Genomic DNA, 23,020 nt, shown 5'->3' on the forward strand with positions numbered 1-23,020 from the left:
ACCTTCATCCACATGTTCCCTGATGAAATGGTACCTGATGCTGATGTGCTTTGTCATAGAGTGTTGAACTGGATTACCTGTCATAGCAATAGCACTTTGATTATCACAGTAAATAGGGATTTTGAAATACGTTAACCCATAATCTAGTAACTGATTCTTCATCCAGAGAATCTGTGCACAGCAGCTTCCTGCAGCAATATACTCTGCTTCTGCAGTTGATGTGGAAATTGACTTTTGTTTCTTGCTATACCAAGAAACCAACCTGCCTCCAAGAAATTGGCAGCTACCACTTGTGCTTTTCCTGTTAATTTTGCAACCTGCAAAATCTGCATCTGAGTAACCTATTAATTTAAAATCTGATTCTCTAGGATACCATAATCCTAGATCAGCTGTTCCTTTAAGATACTTAAAGATTCTTTTTACAGCTGTTAAGTGAGGTTCTCTTGGATCTGCTTGAAATCTTGCACAAAGACAGGTAGCAAACATGATATCTGGTCTACTAGCAGTTAGATAGAGAAGTGAGCCAATCATACCTCTGTAATCAGTAATATCTACTGAATTACCAGTATCCTTATCCAGTTTTGTTGCAGTGGCCATGGGAGTGGATGCACTTGAACAGTCTTGCATTCCAAATTTTTTCAGCAAGTTTCTGCTGTACTTAGATTGACAAATAAAAGTTCCTTCTTCACTCTGCTTGACTTGAAGGCCCAGAAAATAACTAAGTTCTCCCATCATACTCATCTGATATCTTGACTGCATTAGGTTGGCAAACTTTTTGCAAAGTTTGTCATTTGGAGACCCGAAAATAATATCATCAACATAAATCTGGATCAAAAGTAAGTCCTTGCCATGGTTGAGATAGAACAATGTTTTGTCAATAGTTCCTCTGTTGAATCCACTTTCCAGAAGAAACTGAGCTAAAGTCTCATACCATGCTCTAGGAGCTTGCTTAAGTCCATAAAGTGCTTTATCAAGCCTGTAGACATAATCTGGATGTTTGGAATCTACAAAGCCTGGAGGTTGTTCAACATATACTTCCTCTTCCAATTCTCCATTGAGAAAAGCACTTTTCACATCCATTTGAAAGACAGTAAACTTTTTGTGAGCAGCATAAGCCATGAATATCCTTATGGCTTCTAACATAGCAACTGGAGCAAATGTTTCATCATAGTCAATTCCCTCCTGTTGAGAATATCCTTTTGCAACCAGCCTTGCCTTGTTCCTTACAATTATGCCATCACTGTCAGTTTTGTTTCTGAATACCCACTTTGTACCAACAACCGATCTATTCTTGGGTCTTGGCACTAAGGTCCAGACTTTGTTTCTTTCAAATTCATTCAACTCTTCCTGCATTGCTTGCACCTAATCAGCATCTTGAAGAGCTTCTTCCACTTTCTTTGGCTCAGACTGAGAGAGAAAAGAATTGTAAAGACATTCATTCAAAGTACCTGTTCTAGTTCTGACACCTGCCTCAGGATTTCCAATTATTAAGTCAGGTGTATGTGATTTTGTCCACTTCCTTGCAGATGGAAGATTTTCTCTAGAACTGGATGCTCCCCCATGATTCATGCTGTCTTCGGTTTCATTTTCTGATGCTCCCCCTGAAACTATGTTCTCTGAGTTGGATCCTTCAGTATTTAGATTTTCAGTACTGTCAGTACTTGGCTTATCAGAACTTGACGAATCAGAATTTGAAGAGCCAGATGTATGTTCTGATGCTTCTTGAGATGTGATAATATCTTGAGTATGCTCCCCCTGCATTGGTGCATCTTCCTTTGACGTAGTCACCACAGTTTCAATAACATCAGAGTTTAATCCATCAGAATTTACAGTATCAGGACTTAGACTGTCAGGACTTGAGGTATCAGAATATGAATCTTCATTTTCAAATCTCAGCTTATCATGATCAATGCAATCTTCAAGTCCAGTGATCTTCTTGTCATCAAAAGAGACATTGATAGATTCCATGACCATTTTTGTTCTCAAATTATAGACTCTGAAGGCTTTTGTAGAAAGTGGATATCCTACAAAGATTCCCTCATCAGCTTTTAGATCAAACTTGGATAGCTGTTCAGGATGAGTCTTGAGAACAAAACACTTACATCCAAATACATGAAAGTATTTGAGATTTGGCTTCTTGTTCTTCACCATCTCATATGGTGTTTTTCCATGCTTGTTAATGAGTGTTGCATTTTGAGTAAAACAAGCAGTCTGCACAGCTTCAACCCAGAAATAGGTTGGAAGCTTTGCTTCTTCAAGCATTGTTCGTGCAGCTTCAATTAGAGTTCTATTCTTCCTTTCAACAACTCCATTTTGCTGTGGAGTTCCAGGAGCAGAAAATTCCTGCTTTATTCCATGATTTTTGCAGAACTCTTCCATTATCAAATTCTTGAATTCAGTGCCATTATCACTCCTCAAAATTTTCACAGAATCTTTGATCAATTTATCCAGATGTTTGACATGATCAATCAGGATAGATGCAGTTTCACTTTTTGTGTGCAAGAAATACACCCATGTGTATCTGGTGAACTCATCTACTATGACCAACGCATATTTCTTCTTTGCAATAGACATGACATTCACTGGACCAAATAGATCAACATGAAGTAGATAATAAGGCTCAAGAATTGATGATTCAGTCTTGCTCTTGAACGAAGATTTTCTTTGTTTAGCCTTCTGACATGAGTCACAAAGACCATCAGGAACAAACACTGATTTTGGCAGTCCTCTCACAAGATCTTTCTTGATCAGTTCATTTATCTTGTTGAAGTTTAAATGAGAGAGTTTCTTGTGCCAATTCCAGCTTTCTTCAGTTGAGGCTCTACTCACTAAACAGATTGCAGAACCATCAGAACTTGTTGAAAGCTTAGCTTCATAAATGTTACCACGCCTGAATCCCTTCAGAACAATTTTTCCTTTAGATTTACTAACTATTTCACAATGTTCTGCAAAGAAATCAACATGATAACCTCTGTCACAGATTTGACTTATACTCAGTAAGTTGTGTTTAAGTCCTGAGACCAGAGCTACATCTTTAATAATGACATTCCCAAGATTGATATTGCCATATCCCAAAGTTTTTCCAATGTTGCCATCTCCATAAGAAACACTTGGGCCAGCTTTCTCCACAAAGTCTGATAGCAGGGCCTTATTTCCAGTCATATGTCCTGAACATCCACTGTCCAGAACTAAAATATTTTTCCTGTTGCCCTGCAATCAAAAAGACCACTAATTATTAGTTTTAAGGACCCAGACTTGCTTGGATCCTTTGGCCTTTTTAGGTTTGTTAACATTTGCAGCGGATTTAACATCAGATTTTATGTTAACAGTTTTCTTATCAGAACTTATACTAGAAGGAACAACAGAAACTTTCTTTAAAGAAGGTTTTATTTGATAATAATCATAGTACAAACTATGATATTCCTTACAAGTATAAATGGAATGCCATAAACTACCACAATGAAAACAAGGATTTTGTGGTTTGTATCTAACAGACTGACTCTTAACTCCTGACTTTGTAGATAAGGAGTTAATATTCTTATTCTTCCTGCAAAAAGAAGCCAGATGGTTAGAACTCCCACAGTTATGACATGCTTTCCTAGGAGCATCAGGAACAGATTTATAGTTATTGCTTTTATTCACACCTTCCTTTCCATTCCTGTTTTTCCTAGGTGATTTTACCTTGTTTGCATTCTTAACATCTTTCAGCTTATGCTTAAGCTGCTTCTTTGTCATTAAGCCTATGTTAACTTCAGCTGTCTTTTCCTGTTTTAGTTTGTCAGAAGCTAATTCCTTTTTAACTTCTGATTTCTCATTTTCGGATTTTTCAGTTACAAACTTAACAGGTTTTAACTTCGGCTTTTGCTTATCAACAGGCTTAATTTCTACAGTTCCTTTTTTATTTTCTCCATAGCCTAAGCCCTCTTTCCAGTTTCCACTGCTTAGCAAATTTTGAGTTGTTTTGCCAGAGTTAGTCCAAGTTCTGATAATCTCTCTCTCCTTTTCTAACTCAGTTTTTAGAGATTCATTCATTTTTAGCACTTCATCCCTAACATAAAAAGCATCATCTCTATCCTGCTGAGTTTGATGAAACATGACTAACTCTTTTTCTAAGAAATCATTTCTTTTCCTAAAAGCAAGATTTTCAGAAGTTAATCTTTCACATGTTAAAGTTTGATCTCTATAACTAACAAACATGGTTTTAAGATATCTTCTCAACTCATTAATATCATCAGTATGAAAAGCATAAGTAGTCTGAGGTACCTTTGTTTCAGCAGCTTCAGAACTGCTCTCAGAACTTGATTTATCAGCATTTGCCATCAATGCATAGTTCTCCTCACTTTCAGAGTCTGAGGTGTCTGTCCAGCTTTTCTGCTTTGTGACAAGAGCTTTGCCTTTGTCATTCTTGGTCTTCTTGCAATCAGGAGATATGTGGCCTTTCTCACCACAATTATAACATTTAACATTAGCGTAATCTCCTCTGTCAGACTTTCCTCCTCTTCCTTCAGATCTTCTGAAATTCTTCTTATCAGAACTTATGCCTTTCCTGGAAAACTTCTTTCCCTTCCTGAACTTCCTGTATGCAATCTTTGTGATTCCTTTCACCATAAGAGCACACAGCTTCATCATCTCCTCATCAGCATCAGTTTCAGGCAAGCTTTCAGAATCTGAGTCATCATCACTCTCAGAACTTGATGACTCAGTATCAGATTTTATGATAAGAGCTTTACCCTTATCTTTCTTTGAGGAAGGTGGTTTGGGGGATTCCTCTTCAACCTTGAGAGCAACTGTCCTTGACTTTCCTCCTTTCCTCTTGCTTCTTTGTTCCATCTCAAGTTCATGAGTCTTGAGCATTCCATAGATTTCATCAAGAGTTGTTTCATCAAGATTGTAGTTGTCTCTTATTGTTGTTGCCTTCAAATCCCAACATTAGAAGAGCTAACAGGAATTTGAGGTTTGTATCTTCAAGATCATACTCCTTATTTACTAATGACAAGTCATTCAAGAGTTTGACAAATCTATCATATACATCAGTCAATGACTCATTAGTCCTAGAGTCAAAGTGTTCATACTCTTGAGTGAGTATTGTCTTCCTGTTCTTCTTAACTGTTTCAGTTCCTTGACACCTTGTCTCCAGTGCATCCCATATCTCCTTAGCAGTCTTGCAGTTGATTACCCTGTTTGACATTACATTATCAATGGCACTATGCAATAAGTGACGTACCTTGGCATCCTTAGCAATAGATGCTATATCTTCAGCAGTGTAATCATTCTTTTCCTTTGGTACGGTCATTGCTGCTTCACCTGCAACTACAACAGCGAGCTTGGTAGGTTTGTGAGGCCCTTCCTTGATTCTATCAAGGTATTCTGGATCTGTTGCTTCCAGAAACATGGTCATCCTTACCTTCCATATGGGATATTCAGATGGTCTCAATATGGGAACTCTGATAGTCTCATATCGACTCTGAGTTGATGTCTTTGATGATTCCTCAGTTTTGGTAGGCTTAGTTGGAGTTTCTGTGTCAGACATGATTGTGTTTGGATCTTTAACTGTATGTGTGTTAACAGATAGCTCTGATACCACTTGTTATGTCACACTTTCACTGTAGAGGGGGTGAATACAGTGTTTATTACAATCAAATCAAACTTCAAGAACTTATGTAACAGAAAACAAACTTTATTTAAACAATAAACTCTGTTACAATCTGGAACTGTTATCTCTCAGTGATGAACAAAATATCACGAGAGCTGCTAGGGTTATAATAAATAATATTCTCGATAATGATAACACTTATAGTGTAAACCCTATGTCTGTGTTTATATACTACACAGTTACAAGATAATCGCTAATTGATATGGAATATAATTCTGCTTCCTAAAATATATCAATCAGATATCTTCTATTCCAAGTATTCCATTCTTCACGGAATTCCTTCTTCATGCATATCTCTTCTTATGTTTATCTTGATCTTCTTAACTTTAATCAGCTACTGTCCTTATCTGATCGTCCTTCAGCACTTAAGTTCTGATATCTATCTCCTGATAACATAAGTACTGATATCCCTTAAGTTCTGACTTCCAGTATAAGTACTGATCAGTTAAGTACTGATTTGTTCTGTTCAAATAAGATCTGAAATCTAAACATAAAACATATTAGTCATGACATTATCAAATATATCTAACATAACTTTAGTAGGAGATGGCCGAGTAATCAATTTTCCTAAAGAACATGCCGAACATGGAAGGTCATTTTTAGAAAGAACTTTAAGATCTCTAAGAGGATGTCCGGTAGAATTCTCTATAATACGACGCATCATAGAGACTCCAGGATGACCTAATCTTTCATGCCAAAGGGTAAATGATTTTGGATCTATGAGTTTGGAAGCAATGACATTGTGTGACTCAATGGTTCTGATTTTCATCATATATAATCCTGAGGAAAGTGACTGAAACTTTTCTAAGATTTTCTTGTTGCTAGAATTAGCAGAAGTAATAAGGAGATATTCTTTACCAGCCTCAGAAGTGGTTTCGATGTGAAAATTGTTAAATCTGATATCCTTAAAACTAAGAAGATTTCTAGTGGACTTACTAGAAAATAATGCATTTGGAATATGTATGTGTGTACCATTAGGTAAGACGAAACTAGCTTTTCCAAAACCTTCGATTATATTAGATACGCCAGAAATCGTTCCAACTTGAGCTTCAGTTTTGGTTATATGGGTAAAGTATTTTTTATTTTGTAGAATCGTATGAGTTGTACCACAATCAGCAATGCATATATCTTCAGAATCCATTCTGTATATAATTAAGAAACATGATTTATTTGATAAGAACATAACACATTACATAGATAAAATAAAGCACACAGTACGCACTAGTAACTATAGTAATTCGGACCATTAATGTTCATTCCTCCGGTTACTAATAATTTTATGAAAACTAATCCTCAGCCTCCCACATGGGAGTTTCGTTAGTCTCATTAGGACCATTAACGCTTATTCCCCCGGTTGATATTATAAGAGAATCATCTAAGTTGTTGGCGAAATTGGTTTCCACCATTTTCCCTTTTGATCTTTTAGATGACTGATATAAATCAACAAGATGTTGTGGGATATAACAATTACGTGACCAATGCCCTTCCATTCCACACTTGTGACATAAATTGTTAGTTTTCCCTCCTTGTGGTGCCTTTCTTTTGCTCTGTGTTTCAGGTTGCCACTTCTGGTGACCAAAGCTATAATAAGGACGAAAATGCCCACGACCACGGCCTCGTCCACGGTAGCGACCATGGCCTCGTCCACCTCTATGCCCTTTTCCACGTACATTCTGCTGGAATGTCGTGTTATTTACTTCTGGTAAAGGGGCAGATCCCGTTGGACGGGATTGATGATTCTTAATCACCAATTCATGATTCTGCTCGGCAACAAGGAGGGTTGAAAGGAGATCCCCAAACTTGGTAAACTTGCGCTCCCTGTACATCTCGGCTAAGTTGATATTATTGGGATGAAAAGTGGATAATGTTTTGTCGATCTTTCTTTTCTCAGTAACAATCTCACCACACATAATGAGCCTAGAACTTATTTTGAATAGTGCTGAGCTATATGCCCGAACACTCTTAAAATCTTGAACCCTTAGATTAGCCCAATCATTTTCAGCTGCAGGTAGATAAACTAGTTTCTGATGATCGAACCTATCCTTTAGATTTTTCCATAAAATAAAAGGATCCTCGACTTCTAGGTACTCAGATTTTAGATCTTCATGCATGTGGTGTCGAAGGAAAATAATAGAGGTAAAATTTTCTTCAATTGTGGATGTGTTTTCTGCCTTTATTGTGTTGCCTAATTTCTTTGAACCCAAATGCAACTTTACATCTTGTACCCACGATAGATAATTCTCCCCAGAAATGTCCAATACAACGAACGACAAGTTTGTAAGATTTGTCATTTTAATCTGAATTTAACACCAAAATTATTAACTTAAATTTTCAATATAAATATTACATACAATCCTACTGAATCTGGTGCGTTAACAAGTAAGCAATAATAAATGTGTACATCATTATTATCATCGATATTATAAATAGATCTATATATAAAATGACAAATGGATTTTCACCCGCCATACGGACGTCTGCGTATACAGGTTATCTCCAACCAATAATATATTTAAGTGGAAAATCCTGCATAAGTTAGTTAGGCACAAAAGAATTATTATCCGATAGGCAGGCAATTTATAAATCAAGGTTCCCACTATATTTCGGTATTACCCAAAATTATATGGTACCGTAAATAGGCGGTGCTCCGGCCATATGTAGTTAAAATATTAGTAGAGGGTGTAACCACGTCTACTCATATATATGTACATTTAAATAAAATTATACCTTCTCAGTTCCGGCAGGGCTTCGTGCTGATAACGTGTTGTAATATCCTAGCTATAAAAGAACAACCGGAGAGCTACTAAATTTAACAGAAGGAGGTAAGAAGCTGAGCATAGAAAGAAAGCTCGGGTGCATCTTTCTTCATTACCGAGTGTGGCTATTTATAGCCAATGTGAATTTGCAAGAAGCCAAGAACATTAAATGCATACACAAATTCTACTCCTATAAATCATAGCCCTACTATTTGATTCATTGACCACATGCATGGCAATCACTATACTATAACACATATGAAATAATGAAACTATAGCGGAGCGCCTACTATATTAACTCTGTATAATCATTATTTGCAAGTGACTTTATTTCCACCTCATCATGCATTGATCGTAGCCCCAAGTTACTCAATTGCACTTCTCCGTTTGAGACTCATATTTTTGTTCGTTTTCTTCGCTACAAATATGAAAATCTTGAATAATGTTATTTTTTTTACATATAAAAATTATATTCTATTCAGGAAAAGAAAAGGGGAAGAAAATCTTGAATAATGTTATTTTTTCTACATATAAAAATTATATTCTACTCGGACAAAGAAAAGGAGAAGGGACGCCGAATGATATTAACAGACACGAGTCCTATATTATTCTAATTATATTAAAGTCAATTTTTTCTTTTTTTATTCAATTTAAATTTTAATTCATATTAAGGTAAATTTCATCTATAAATTTAAATTTTAATTAATATCGAAATTTATAAAATTCATATTTAAGTTAACATCTAATACCAATTTAAATTCTAATTCATATCATGAATTATATTACTCAAATTGGATTGAAATTAACTTATTCCACTAATTTAATTTTTATTTAAGTAAATTTTAAAATGATATTTACTATAAGTATTATTATTCTAAAATAATTTACACTTGTCATCCGAGTTAAAACAAAATTATATTTTGATCCGGGATAAAATTAAATTTAAAACAAACTAAATATAATTAGTTGGATTTGGTTAGTATAATGTGTCTCGGACTAAAACAAAATATTAAATTCTATTGATTTTGCTAATAAAAATATAATATTTAACTAGGCTAAAATAAAATAATTAAAATATTCATCCAGGCTAAAAACACATTATACAGTTGATCCAATGTAAAACAAAATTAAAATCAAAATATAATTCAACCATTTAAAATAAAATTCTTCTGGGTTAAAATAAAATTATCCTATTTATTCGTGTTTAAAAAAAATTATAATGATGTGGTTAGTGTAATGATCTCGGGTTAAAATAAAATAAGTTAAACTATTAATTCAAAAATGAAAAGAAGTTAATATCAAGTTCAATTTAATTCGTATACAATTTCATTTTAGCGTAGGGAACCGCAGCCGCTACCTTTCGGATGCGCACCGGGTAATTCGTATACTATTGATCTAAATTAACTTAACTTTTAATTAAATAAAATGTGATCACACGTAAAAATATGAATAAAAATGTACAGGTAATATTACTTTTTCAAGTCATGAACATAGATTAATATATTTATCATTAAATCATGTCATTGAGAAATATTAAATGAATAAATTTAGGAAATAATATACTTATGTAATTTATAAAAAATCCGTGCATGCACGTGTTTTAAGCTAGTAAATTTAACCAAAAGTTGAAGTAAACTAGTAGTACCTCGTAAAAATATCATTCGGCGTCCCTTCTCCTTTTCTTTGTCCGAGTAGAATATAATTTTTATATTAACAGACACGAGTCCTATATTATTCTAATTATATTAAAGTCAATTTTTTCTTTTTTTATTCAATTTAAATTTTAATTCATATTAAGGTAAATTTCATCTATAAATTTAAATTTTAATTAATATCGAAATTTATAAAATTCATATTTAAGTTAACATCTAATACCAATTTAAATTCTAATTCATATCATGAATTATATTACTCAAATTGGATTGAAATTCCACTAATTTAATTTTTATTTAAGTAAATTTTAAAATAATATTTACTATAAGTATTATTATTCTAAAATAATTTACACTTGTCATCCGAGTTAAAACAAAATTATATTTTGATCCGGGATAAAATAAAATTTAAAACAAACTAAATATAATTAGTTGGATTTGGTTAGTATAATGTGTCTCGGACTAAAAACAAAATATTAAATGCTATTGATTTTGCTAATAAAAATATAATATTTAACTAGGCTAAAATAAAATAATTAAAATATTCATCCAGGCTAAAAACACATTATACAGTTGATCCAATGTAAAACAAAATTAAAATCAAAATATAATTCAACCATTTAAAATAAAATTCTTCTGGGTTAAAATAAAATTATCCTATTTATTCGTGTTTAAAAAAAATTATAATGATGTGGTTAGTGTAATGATCTCGGGTTAAAATAAAATAAGTTAAACTATTAATTCAAAAATGAAAAGAAGTTAATATCAAGTTCAATTTAATTCGTATACAATTTCATTTTAGCGTAGGGAACCGCAGCCGCTACCTTTCGGATGCGCACCGGGTAATTCGTATACTATTGATCTAAATTAACTTAACTTTTAATTAAATAAAATGTGATCACACGTAAAAATATGAATAAAAATGTACAGGTAATATTACTTTTTCAAGTCATGAACATAGATTAATATATTTATCATTAAATCATGTCATTTAGAAATATTAAATGAATAAATTTAGGAAATAATATACTTATGTAATTTATAAAAAATCCGTGCATGCACGTGTTTTAAGCTAGTAAATTTAACCAAAAGTTGAAGTAAACTAGTAGTACCTCGTAATTTAACAGAAAATAAATATTATTCGTAACTATACGTATCGTATACTCTTCAGTTTAAAATTAATAACTTATAGTACGTTAGCCGTAAAATAATAATATTAATTCAAATATAATAATTAATACAATAAATACATAAATTAAAATTTCTAATAATAATATTATAATTATATAATCAGATTGAGTTGGGTTAATAAGGGTTTTTTAAACCTTGATCCAACCCATTATATTCGGTTTGACGAAAAATTAAACCAATTAAAACTCGGGTTTTCTATAATTTTGTTCCGTCGGCCAAAATAAGGAACGAGTTTGGTCGATTTTGTCGGTTTTTTATTCACCCATTGTTACGCTTCAACAAATGCTTGGTAGGGTGGTATACGTATTCGATGAATGCTTATTATATCCTTTATATATAATTAGTTTAAAACTCGTGCGATGCAGGATTGCACGGACTTTTTTTAGTATTATATAATTTTTTTAAATTTTTTTTGAATTCAATTATAAATTTTGTTTGTTAGATATATTTGATAATGTCATGGCTAATATGTTTTATGTTTAGATTTCAGATCTTATTGAACAGAACAAATCAGTACTTAACTGATCAGTACTTATACTGGATGTCAGAACTTAAGGGATATCAGTACTTATGTTATCAGGAGATAAGCATCAGGAGATAGATATCAGAACTTAAGTGCTGAAGGACGATCAGATAAGGACAGTAGCTGATTAAAGTTAAGAAGATCAAGATAAACATAAGAAGAGATATGCATGAAGAAGGAATTCCGTAAAGAATGGAATACTTGGAAGGAAAGATATCTGATTGATATATATTAGGAAGCAGAATTATATTCCATATCAATTAGCGATTATCTTGTAACTGTGTAATATATAAACACAGACATAGGGTTTACACTATAAGTGTTATCATTATTGAGAATATTATTTACTGTAACCCTAGCAGCTCTCGTGATATTTTGTTCATCACTGAGAGATAACAGTTCCAGATTGTAACAGAGTTTATTGTTTCAATAAAGTTTGTTTTCTGTTACATAAGTTCTTGAAGTTTGATTTGATTGTAATAAACACTGTATTCACCCCCTCTACAGTGAAAGTATGACCTAACAAGTGGTATCAGAGCTTTCTGTTAACACACATACAGTTAAAGATCCAAACACAATCATGTCTGACACAGAAACTCCAACTAAGCCTACCAAAACTGAGGAATCATCAAAGACATCAACTCAGAGTCGATATGAGACTATCAGAGTTCCCATATTGAGACCATCTGAATATCCCATATGGAAGGTAAGGATGACCATGTTTCTGGAAGCAACAGATCCAGAATACCTTGATAGAATCAAGGAAGGGCCTCACAAACCTACCAAGCTTGCTGTTGTAGTTGCAGGTGAAGCAGCAAAGACCGTACCAAAGGAAAAGAGTGATTACACTGCTGAAGATATAGCATCTATTGCTAAGGATGCCAAGGTACGACACTTATTGCATAGTGCCATTGATAATGTAATGTCAAACAGGGTAATCAACTGCAAGACTGCTAAGGAGATATGGGATGCACTGGAGACAAGGTGTCAAGGAACTGAAACAGTTAAGAAGAACAGGAAGACAATACTCACTCAAGAGTATGAACACTTTGACTCTAGGACTAATGAGTCATTGACTGATGTATATGATAGATTTGTCAAACTCTTGAATGACTTGTCATTGGTTAATAAGGAGTATGATCTTGAAGATACAAACCTTAAATTCCTGTTAGCTCTTCCTGAATGTTGGGATTTGAAGGCAACAACAATAAGAGACAACTACAATCTTGATGAAACAACTCTTGATGAAATCTATGGAATGCTCAAGACTCATGAACTTGAGATGGAACAAAGAAGCAAGAGGAAAGGAGGAAAGTCAAGGACAGTTGCTCTCAAGGCTGAAGAGGAATCCCCCAAACCACCTTCCTCAAAGAAAGACAAGGGTAAAGCTCTTATCATAAAGTCTGATACTGAGTCATCAAGTTCTAAGAGTGATGATGACTCAGATTCTGAAAGCTTGCCTGAAACTGATGCTGATGAGGAGATGATGAAGCTGTGTGCTCTTATGGTGAAAGGAATCACAAAGATTGCATACAGGAAGTTCAGGAAGGGAAAGAAGTTTTCCAGGAAAGGCATAAGTTCTGATAAGAAGAATTTCAGAAGATCTGAAGGAAGAGGAGGAAAGTCTGACAGAGGAGATTACGCTAATGTTAAATGTTATAATTGTGGTGAGAAAGGCCACATATCTCCTGATTGCAAGAAGACCAAGAGTGACAAAGGCAAAGCTCTTGTCACAAAGCAGAAAAGCTGGACAGACACCTCAGACTCTGAAAGTGAGGAGAACTATGCATTGATGGCAAATGCTGATAAATCAAGTTCTGAGAGCAGTTCTGAAGCTGCTGAAACAAAGGTACCTCAGACTACTTATGCTTTTCATACTGATGATATTAATGAGTTGAGAAGATATCTTAAAACCATGTTTGTTAGTTATAGAGATCAAACTTTAACATGTGAAAGATTAACTTCTGAAAATCTTGCTTTTAGGAAAAGAAATGATTTCTTAGAAAAAGAGTTAGTCATGTTCCATCAAACTCAGAAGGATAGAGATGATGCTTTTTATGTTAGGGATGAAGTGCTAAAAATGAATGAATCTCTAAAAACTGAGTTAGAAAAGGAGAGAGAGATTATCAGAACTTGGACTAACTCTGGCAAAACAACTCAAAATTTGCTAAGCAGTGGAAACTGGAAAGAGGGCTTAGGTTATGGAGAAAATAAAAATGAAAAAGGAACTGTAGAAATTAAGCCTGTTGATAAGCAAAAGCCGAAGTTAAAACCTGTTAAGTTTGTAACTGAAAAATCTGAAAATGAGAAATCAGAAGTTAAAAAGGAATTAGCTTCTGACAAACTAAAACAGGAAAAGACAGCTGAAGTTAACATAGGCTTAATGACAAAGAAGCAGCTTAAGCATAAGCTGAAAGATGTTAAGAATGCAAACAAGGTAAAATCACCTAGGAAAAACAGGAATGGAAAGGAAGGTGTGAATAAAAGCAATAACTATAAATCTGTTCCTGATGCTCCTAGGAAAGCGTGTCATAACTGTGGAAGTTCTAACCATCTGGTTTCTTTTTGCAGGAAGAATAAGAATATTAACTCCTTATGTACAAAATCAGGAGTTAAGAGTCAGTCTGTTAGATACAAACCACAAAATCCTTGTTTTCATTGTGGTAGTTTATGGCATTCCATTTATACTTGTAAGGAATATCATAGTTTGTACTATGATTATTATCAAATAAAACCTTCTTTAAAGAAAGTTTCTGTTGTTCCTTCTAGTGTAAGTTCTGATTCAAAGTCTGGTAGTATAAGTTCTGATAAGAAAACTGTTAACATAAAATCTGATGCTAAATCCGCTGCAAATGTTAACAAACCTAAAAAGGCCAAAGGATCCAAGCAAGTCTGGGTCCTTAAAACTAATAATTAGTGGTCTTTTTGATTGCAGGGCAACAGGAAAAATATTTTAGTTCTGGACAGTGGATGTTCAGGACATATGACTGGAAATAAGGCCCTGCTATCAGACTTTGTGGAGAAAGCTGGCCCAAGTGTTTCTTATGGAGATGGCAACATTGGAAAAACTTTGGGATATGGCAATATCAATCTTGGGAATGTCATCATTAAAGATGTAGCTCTGGTCTCAGGACTTAAACACAACTTACTGAGTATAAGTCAAATCTGTGACAGAGGTTATCATGTTGATTTCTTTGCAGAACATTGTGAAATAGTTAGTAAATCTAAAGAAAAAATTGTTCTGAAGGGATTCAGGCGTGGTAACATTTATGAAGCTAAGCTTTCAACAAGTTCTGATGGTTTTGCAATCTGTTTAGTGAGTTGAGCCTCAACTGAAGAAAGCTGGAATTGGCACAAGAAACTCTCTCATTTAAACTTCAACAAGATAAATGAACTGATCAAGAAAGATCTTGTGAGAGGACTGCCAAAATCAGTGTTTGTTCCTGATGGTCTTTGTAACTCATGTCAGAAGGCTAAACAAAGAAAATCTTCGTTCAAGAGCAAGACTGAATCATCAATTCTTGAGCCTTATTATCTACTTCATGTTGATCTATTTGGTCCAGTGAATGTCATGTCTATTGCAAAGAAGAAATATGCGTTGGTCATAGTAGATGAGTTCACCAGATACACATGGGTGTATTTCTTGCACATAAAAAGTGAAACTGCATCTATCCTGATTGATCATGTCAAACATCTGGATAAATTGATCAAAGATTCTGTGAAAATTTTGAGGAGTGATAATGGCACTGAATTCAAGAATCTGATAATGGAAGAGTTCTGCAAAAATCATGGAATAAAGCAGGAATTTTCTGCTCCTGGAACTCCACAGCAAAATGGAGTTGTTGAAAGGAAGAATAGAACTCTCATTGAAGCTGCACGAACAATGCTTGAAGAAGCAAAGCTTCCAACCTATTTCTGGGCTGAAGCTGTGCAGACTGCTTGTTTTACTCAAAATGCAACACTCATTAACAAGCATGGAAAAACACCATATGAGATGGTGAAAAACAAGAAGCCAAATCTCAAATACTTTCATGTATTTGGATGTAAGTGTTTTGTTCTCAAGACTCATCCTGAACAGCTATCCAAGTTTGATCTAAAAGCTGATGAAGGAATCTTTGTTGGATATCCACTTTCTACAAAAGCCTTCAGAGTCTATAATTTGAGAACAAAAGTGGTCATGGAATCTATCAATGTCTCTTTTGATGACAAGAAGATCACTGGACTTGAAGATTGCATTGATCATGATCAGCTGAGATTTGAAAATAAAGATTCATATTATGATACCTCAAGTCCTGACAGTCTAAGTCCTGATACTGTAAATTCTGATGGATTAAACTCTGATATTATTGAAACTGTGGTGACTACGTCAAAGGCAGATGCACCAATGCAGGGGGAGCATACTCAAGATATTAACACATCTCAAGAAGCATCAGAACATACATCTGGCTCTTCAAATTCTGATTCGTCAAGTTCTGATAAGCCAAGTACTGACAGTACTGAAAATCTAAATGCTGAAGGATCCAACTCAGAGAGCATAGTTTCAGGGGGAGCATCAGAAAATGAAACCGAAGACAGCATGAATCATGGGGGAGCATCCAGTTCTAGAGAAAATCTTCCATCTGCAAGGAAGTGGACAAAATCACATACACCTGATTTGATAATTGGAAATCCTGAGGCAGGTGTCAGAACTAGAACAGGTACTTCGAATGAATGTCTTTACAATTCTTTTCTCTCTCAGTCTGAGCCAAAGAAAGTGGAAGAAGCTCTTCAAGATGCTGATTGGGTGCAAGCAATGCAGGAAGAGTTGAATGAATTTGAAAGAAACAAAGTCTGGACCTTAGTGCCAAGACCTAAGAATAGATCGGTTGTTGGTACAAAGTGGGTATTCAGAAACAAAACTGACAGTGATGGCATAATTGTAAGGAACAAGGCAAGGCTGGTTGCAAAAGGATATTCTCAACAGGAGGGAATTGACTATGATGAAATATTTGCGCCAGTTGCTAGGTTAGAAGCCATAAGGATATTCATGGCTTATGCTGCTCACAAAAAGTTTACTGTCTTTCAAATGGATGTGAAAAGTGCTTTTCTCAATGGAGAATTGGAAGAGGAAGTATATGTTGAACAACCTCCAGGCTTTGTAGATTCCAAACATCCAGATTATGTCTACAGGCTTGATAAAGCACTTTATGGACTTAAGCAAGCTCCTAGAGCATGGTATGAGACTTTAGCTCAGTTTCTTCTGGAAAGTGGATTCAACAGAGGAACTATTGACAAAATACTGTTCTATCTCAACCATGGTAAGGACGTACTTTTGATCCAGATTTATGTTGATGATATTATTTTTGGGTCTCCAAATGATAAACTTTGCAAAAAGTTTGCCAACCTAATGCAGTCAAGATATCAGATGAGTATGATGGGAGAACTTAGTTATTTTCTGGGCCTTCAAGTCAAGCAGAGTGAAGAAGGAACTTTTATTTGTCAATCTAAGTACACCAGAAACTTGCTGAAGAAATTTGGAATGCAAGACTGTTCAAGTGCATCCACTCCCATGGCCACTGCAACAAAACTGGATAAGGATACTGGTAATTCAGTAGATATTACTGATTACAGAGGTATGATTGGCTCACTTCTCTATCTAACTGCTAGTAGACCAGATATCATGTTTGCTACCTGTCTTTGTGCAAGATTTCAAGCAGATCCAAGAGAACCTCACTTAACAGCTGTAAAAAGAATCTTTAAGTATCTTAAAGGAACAGCTGATCTAGGATTATGGTATCCTAGAGAATCAGATTTTAAATTAATAGGTTACTCAGATGCAGATTTTGCAGGTTGCAAAATTGACAGGAAAAGCACAAGTGGTAGCTGCCAATTTCTTGGAGGCAGGTTGGTTTCTTGGTATAGCAAGAAACAAAAGTCAATTTCCACATCAACTGCAGAAGTAGAGTATATTGCTGCAGGAAGCTGCTGTGCACAGATTCTTTGGATGAAGAATCAGTTACTGGATTATGGGTTAACATATTTCAAAATCCCTATTTATTGTGATAATCAAAGTGTTATTGCTATGACAGGTAATCCAGTTCAACACTCTATGACAAAGCACATCAGCATCAGGTACCATTTCATCAGGGAACATGTGGATGAAGGTATAGTGGAATTGCATTTTGTTCCCACAGATTAACAAGTAGCAGATATCTTCACAAAACCACTGTGTAAAGCTACCTTTACAAAATTGGTAAATGAACTTGGAATGATTTCAGGTTCTTTCTCTAAATCTGCTTAAACTTGTTCTATGTTATCAGACTTTATGATCAGTATTTACAGAATTAATCTCTTTGTATATTCTGTGCATTAATTGATAAATGTTTTTAAGTACTGACTGTTGTCTGATACATATCTCTTAACTCTAATAAGTGATATATCTGTTTAAGTAATCATTCTATCCTATGAGGATAATTGTGCTAGATACTGACCTACTAGTCTTCAATAAACAAATGATCCCATGAAAGAAGTAATTATTTCTGTGGAAATCTTATGACACAAGCAAATTCTGATACTTGAGCTTAGTTTAGTTTACTTTATTCATCTTATTACTAAGTCCCAAATTAGAATAATGCTACTCATCTGTTTAAGTTCTGATTCTAGTAAAACTGCTGAATGTACTAAGTGCTGATAAACCTCACTTATCAAAAGAAGAAGAACAAGAATCAAAGAATAATATCAGGTACTCCTTTGAGATCTAGAGTAAAAATGTGAATGGGACGACCCAAGTGCATAGCTGGTATTAAGTAAATATGCATTAGAAAAGCAAAATATTTTTCTTGGTGACTGTTCACACTCTATGATTACTGGAGAAATACTCTGATAATAGCATAAATTCTGATAAGCAGTCGTGACTCACTTACACTAAGAAGCCACTGTAAAAGAGAATTTCAAAGATGCATAAAATTAGCACAAAAACAGTTGAGGTGGACTCATGCATGAACTCATTTATCAGTAGGTTTCAGGATAATGACAGCTCTTTAGCAAAATTTTAATTATGACTTATTTCTAAGATGTACTGAAGTAAATCAGACTTTACTCTTTATTAGTTATTTAGCTTAATGCACACACAAATCACTCCATATGAATGATGAAATTTTTGTGGTGGTCTATGTTCTTTTAGACAAACAGTCACTGTGTCCCTTTGCACAAATTCTGAGGACACGTTCTAGTTATATGGTCTGATGATTAAGTCCTGAAGACTATAACTCAGAACTTGTATGAAAACTTACTAAGATAGATATTCCTTGTTCGAGTTAAGACATTATGTTCTGATGACTGTTAAGTTCTGGTATAGGTCTAAGTTCTGATTTTTCAGTCTAACCCTTTACTTGACTTATCTGTGAGTAAAATTTGGTAACAGTCTCAGATTAATTTCGAAATGTTGAAGTGGAAGATTAATAGTCTATGGTTAAAACATAATGGCACTCGTCCTTGAACAGTTCACTCTTGTTACATGTGCACATTCCTTTTCCAATGACTATTATTCTTTTTCAAGTCTAGGGAGACGAGGTAGACTTAACTCTATCTGTCAGCATTAAATATCTTCGCGTCTCCTGGCATTCTCTTGCCTATATAATCAGCCACTTCACTTTAGCCCTTTCATCAATTTTTCTCACAATCGTAACTTCATATTCTTTTTCAAAAGCATCATGGTTCGATACAACATGTTTTTGAATTACCAAAATTTTCATATGGAGCTAAGCTGCGCCGACTGGCAGCAGGAGTGGCATGTAACTGCCATTCCTGAAGAGATATGGGGCTCTGTCCCACAGGCGGTGCTGAACCAACTTCTGTTCTTCGAGATGGACTACCAGCTTCATCTTGATCGATTGGAAGCGGAACGGCGGGAAGCTATCCGTCAGCAAGAGCGAATCATTTGACTCGCTATCTTGTTTGTCGAAGATAGGAAGAGGAAGATGACTTAATCTCGTCTTCTTCCTGTTCTTCTTCATCCTCAGCGTTGTCAGGCTTCTTAGCTAGGACTAAGGCTGTTGATGTTAGATTTAGAAGCTTAGGACAAGAATGTAAAAGTTCTGATGTAATTTCAATTTCATCAATGTATTATTTTGATATATTAATGGAATTTGTTTTAAGTCTTATGATCTTGTCTCTGAGAAATTTTGATACGCATTGATAAATCCTGATAAATATTCTGATAAATTGTGTCTGATTTTAAGTTCTGAAAATGTTTTATCAGTACTTACTTAACTGATTGATTTTACTCATTCTCACACACAGTTTTTTTTCTCGGAATATTAATATTGCAGAGTAAAATATTTGAATTAGTGGGAACAGTTTCAATTTTAAATTAAAACTGATTCACCTTGATTAATGGAATCTAGGTAAGTGAAACGGTTTGTTTTTCCTTGAAAAACTGCAAGTGGGTGGTAATTATTCCTTATTTACCGTGCCCATTACTTTTTGCTTTCTCTATGAAAAACAGGTGTCAAGGTATTTACCACTACTTTTAAATGCATGTCTGTCATGTGTCCTCAACGGTTACTTTTTATGTATAAGTAAAAGAGAGCAAAGATTGTCAAATCTTTTATTTACCATTATATTTTATCTCTCTCTTTACTTTTAAACTCTCTCATCTCCTGACGATTTTCTTTTCAGAGGCATTTTCTCAAACACATTACAGGTTACCGTTTTCTTATCAAAACATAATGGCACCCAAGGACATTCTCTTTGATGGAGCAAAGTTTGTTCCTAATAACTTCTCTGCGATACTACACACTACAGAGGCACCCTCTGAATTTCATTTTATTCAAGACTTTCTCACAAGTTCTGATATTGGGTTTGCTCTAACTGAGCCTACATCAATTTCTGGGGTTCAAGTACTGGAGTTTTGGAGGAGTGGAGTATATGACAATGGTGGTGCTCACGGGTCCCCAAGTTTAATATTTTCATCAGGGGAAAATGAGTATGTTATGACTCTGTCTACGGTTAGACAGGCATTACAGCTTCCTGAGGACTGTGTTTATTCTACTGTTGATGACTCAGTTCTTCAAAATATGATGGTTAGTCTGGGATATGAAGGAACATTGACCAAGCTTGGACAGTTGAAGAGATCCTTCATACGGAGGGAATGGAGTTTCTTCTTTGATTGCATTACCAAAGCTTTCGCCAACAAATGTACAAATTTTGATGCAATTCCCATATTCAGCCAACAAATCGGGTATGCACTTCTAAATCACACTGATTTTGATTATGCACGTGCAGTTTTGGGTTCTATTGGGGATAGGATGACAGAAGATCGCAATACTGTATATTTTGCAAGATTTTGTCAGCTTATTTATAATTTTTGTTGTAATTCCCCCCAAAATTTTGGTGATCTCATTCCATCTTTCAGAATAGCTAAGAGAGCTTTTACTGATTTATTATCTTCTGATAATAAAAAGGCTGTGTTAAGACCCCTCTTAATACCTTTATCTGTCAAACAAGCCTTAATCACCTATGATCCTGTTAAGTACACTGCATTTTATCCTGATGTTCAAACATCAGAACCTGGTTCATCAGCACCTACCATCTCTACTCAGCCACCTCAAACCTCTCAACCATCTCTCAGAACATATCTCAAGTCCTATGTGAAACCTACATCTTCCAAGCCAAAGAGAACAAAGACTGTTTCTCACACACCTCAGAAGAAGAGGAGGATCACCTTGAGAGATGACTCAGATTCTGAGGAACCGATTCTTTCTTCAGAACCTGTGGTAACTGCAGCTGAGAAAAAGATTTCTCAGAAGGATTCTGAACTTGGAGGATCTAAGCTTCTCATGAGGCTTAGAAAAATGACAATTCCTGACACTTCCAAGGACTCTAAATTACCAAGGACATACAAGAAACAGAGGGCAAAAAGGCCAGTTTCAGATGATGAGGAGGAAGCAGCTAAGGAAGGGGATCAGGAATCTCTGATCTCACAAGAAAAAGAATTTGCTCCAGTTACTTCTTCTCCATCCACTCCATCTCAGGAAACTGTATCTGACAAGGCTAATTTCCCATCTGTGTCTCTTGGTCATCAAGGCACAAGTGCTGATAATGCTGATCAACACTTAGTTGTGCCTGGAGTAATTTTCTTAGAAGCTCCAACAGCAACAAATCTTTTGCCAACAACTGTTACTGATGCTATTAAAACTCCGGAATTATCTAAGTCACCTTCTCTGAATCTAGACACTGATGATCAGACTTTAGGTGAGCATCAGGATTTGGCTGTTGATCAGAACTTAGCATCAGATCAGCAATTAGAGGATGCTGACGCCTCCATTGCTACTCACACTGCTATTATATCAGATGATGCTGATTCTATAAGTTCTGATGCTGCACATGCTGGAGATACTGGTGATGCTGCTCCAACTGCAAATACTGATGCAGCAGGTCCTTCAGGACACATTCCTCTTTCAAAGTCTGAACTAGTAAAGAAGTATGTTACAGAGGAACCACCAGTGCCTTGGAGTGAAACTCCTGTAGGACAGGAGTGGACTAAGGAATGGAACTCAGTCTCATGTATTCCATCTGCGTTACATCTTACTGAGCACTTTACTAAAGCTGATGAAATGTTAAATTCTGATGATTTCAAAGCTCAGCTTCGTGTCACTGCATTGAGTACTAAAAATCTACAAGGTCTTCATTCAACTACTCATGCCGAAATACACAAGATTCAGGAGAACTTTACCAAACAAGAACAAGTTTGGAAACTTGATAAGAAAAAGTTCTTTCAACCATCTATGGACAGGATTGCTTATATTGAGAAGACTCAAGATCGCCAACAAGCACAGATTGATAAAATTCTGCAAAATCAAGCTTCTCAGCAATCACAACTGACAGAAATCCAATCTTCAGTGGAATTGCTTATCTCTCTTCTACTTCCTGCTGATGCCAAAAAGGGGGAGAAAGTGATTAAGTCCAAATGCAAGGATGACAAGACACTGCAAGGAAAGGATGATGAAAAAGATGACCAAGGAAACTCTGAAATGGGTGGAGGTCATAGTCAAAGTAAAAGATTCTCATCAAGAAATGCTGAAATTGCAAGTCACAGGATAAGTTCTGATACTGGGAAGAGATTAAGTTCTGATACTGGTAAAAGAATAAATTCTGATGAACTTCTAGATCTTGATGAAGAAATGTCAAGACAGTTATTTCTTCAAGAAAATCCAGGAATGGACTTGGAAAGTTTAAAGGAAGAAGAAGCTAGACTTAAATCAGA

The 23,020-nt window shown here is 35.0% G+C and overlaps 1 protein-coding gene across 1 annotated transcript; it reads right to left on the reverse strand.

Annotated features, from left to right (window-relative positions):
• Positions 1-6,939: 6,939 nt before the first annotated feature.
• LOC141691523 (uncharacterized) lies at positions 6,940-7,944 on the reverse strand. The gene has a single exon (XM_074496256.1). The coding sequence runs from the start codon at positions 7,942-7,944 to the stop codon at positions 6,940-6,942; it is 1,005 nt and encodes a 334-aa protein (XP_074352357.1).
• Positions 7,945-23,020: the final 15,076 nt, after the last annotated feature.

Source organism: Apium graveolens, chromosome 10, assembly GCF_009905375.1.
Source record: "Apium graveolens cultivar Ventura chromosome 10, ASM990537v1, whole genome shotgun sequence".
Classification (NCBI taxonomy): domain Eukaryota; kingdom Viridiplantae; phylum Streptophyta; class Magnoliopsida; order Apiales; family Apiaceae; genus Apium; species Apium graveolens.

What these genes read in the sequence shown, in the direction of transcription:
- LOC141691523 (XM_074496256.1), bottom strand. Translation starts at nt 7,944, where the DNA reads ATGACAAATCTTACAAACTTGTCGTTCGTTGTATTGGACATTTCTGGG.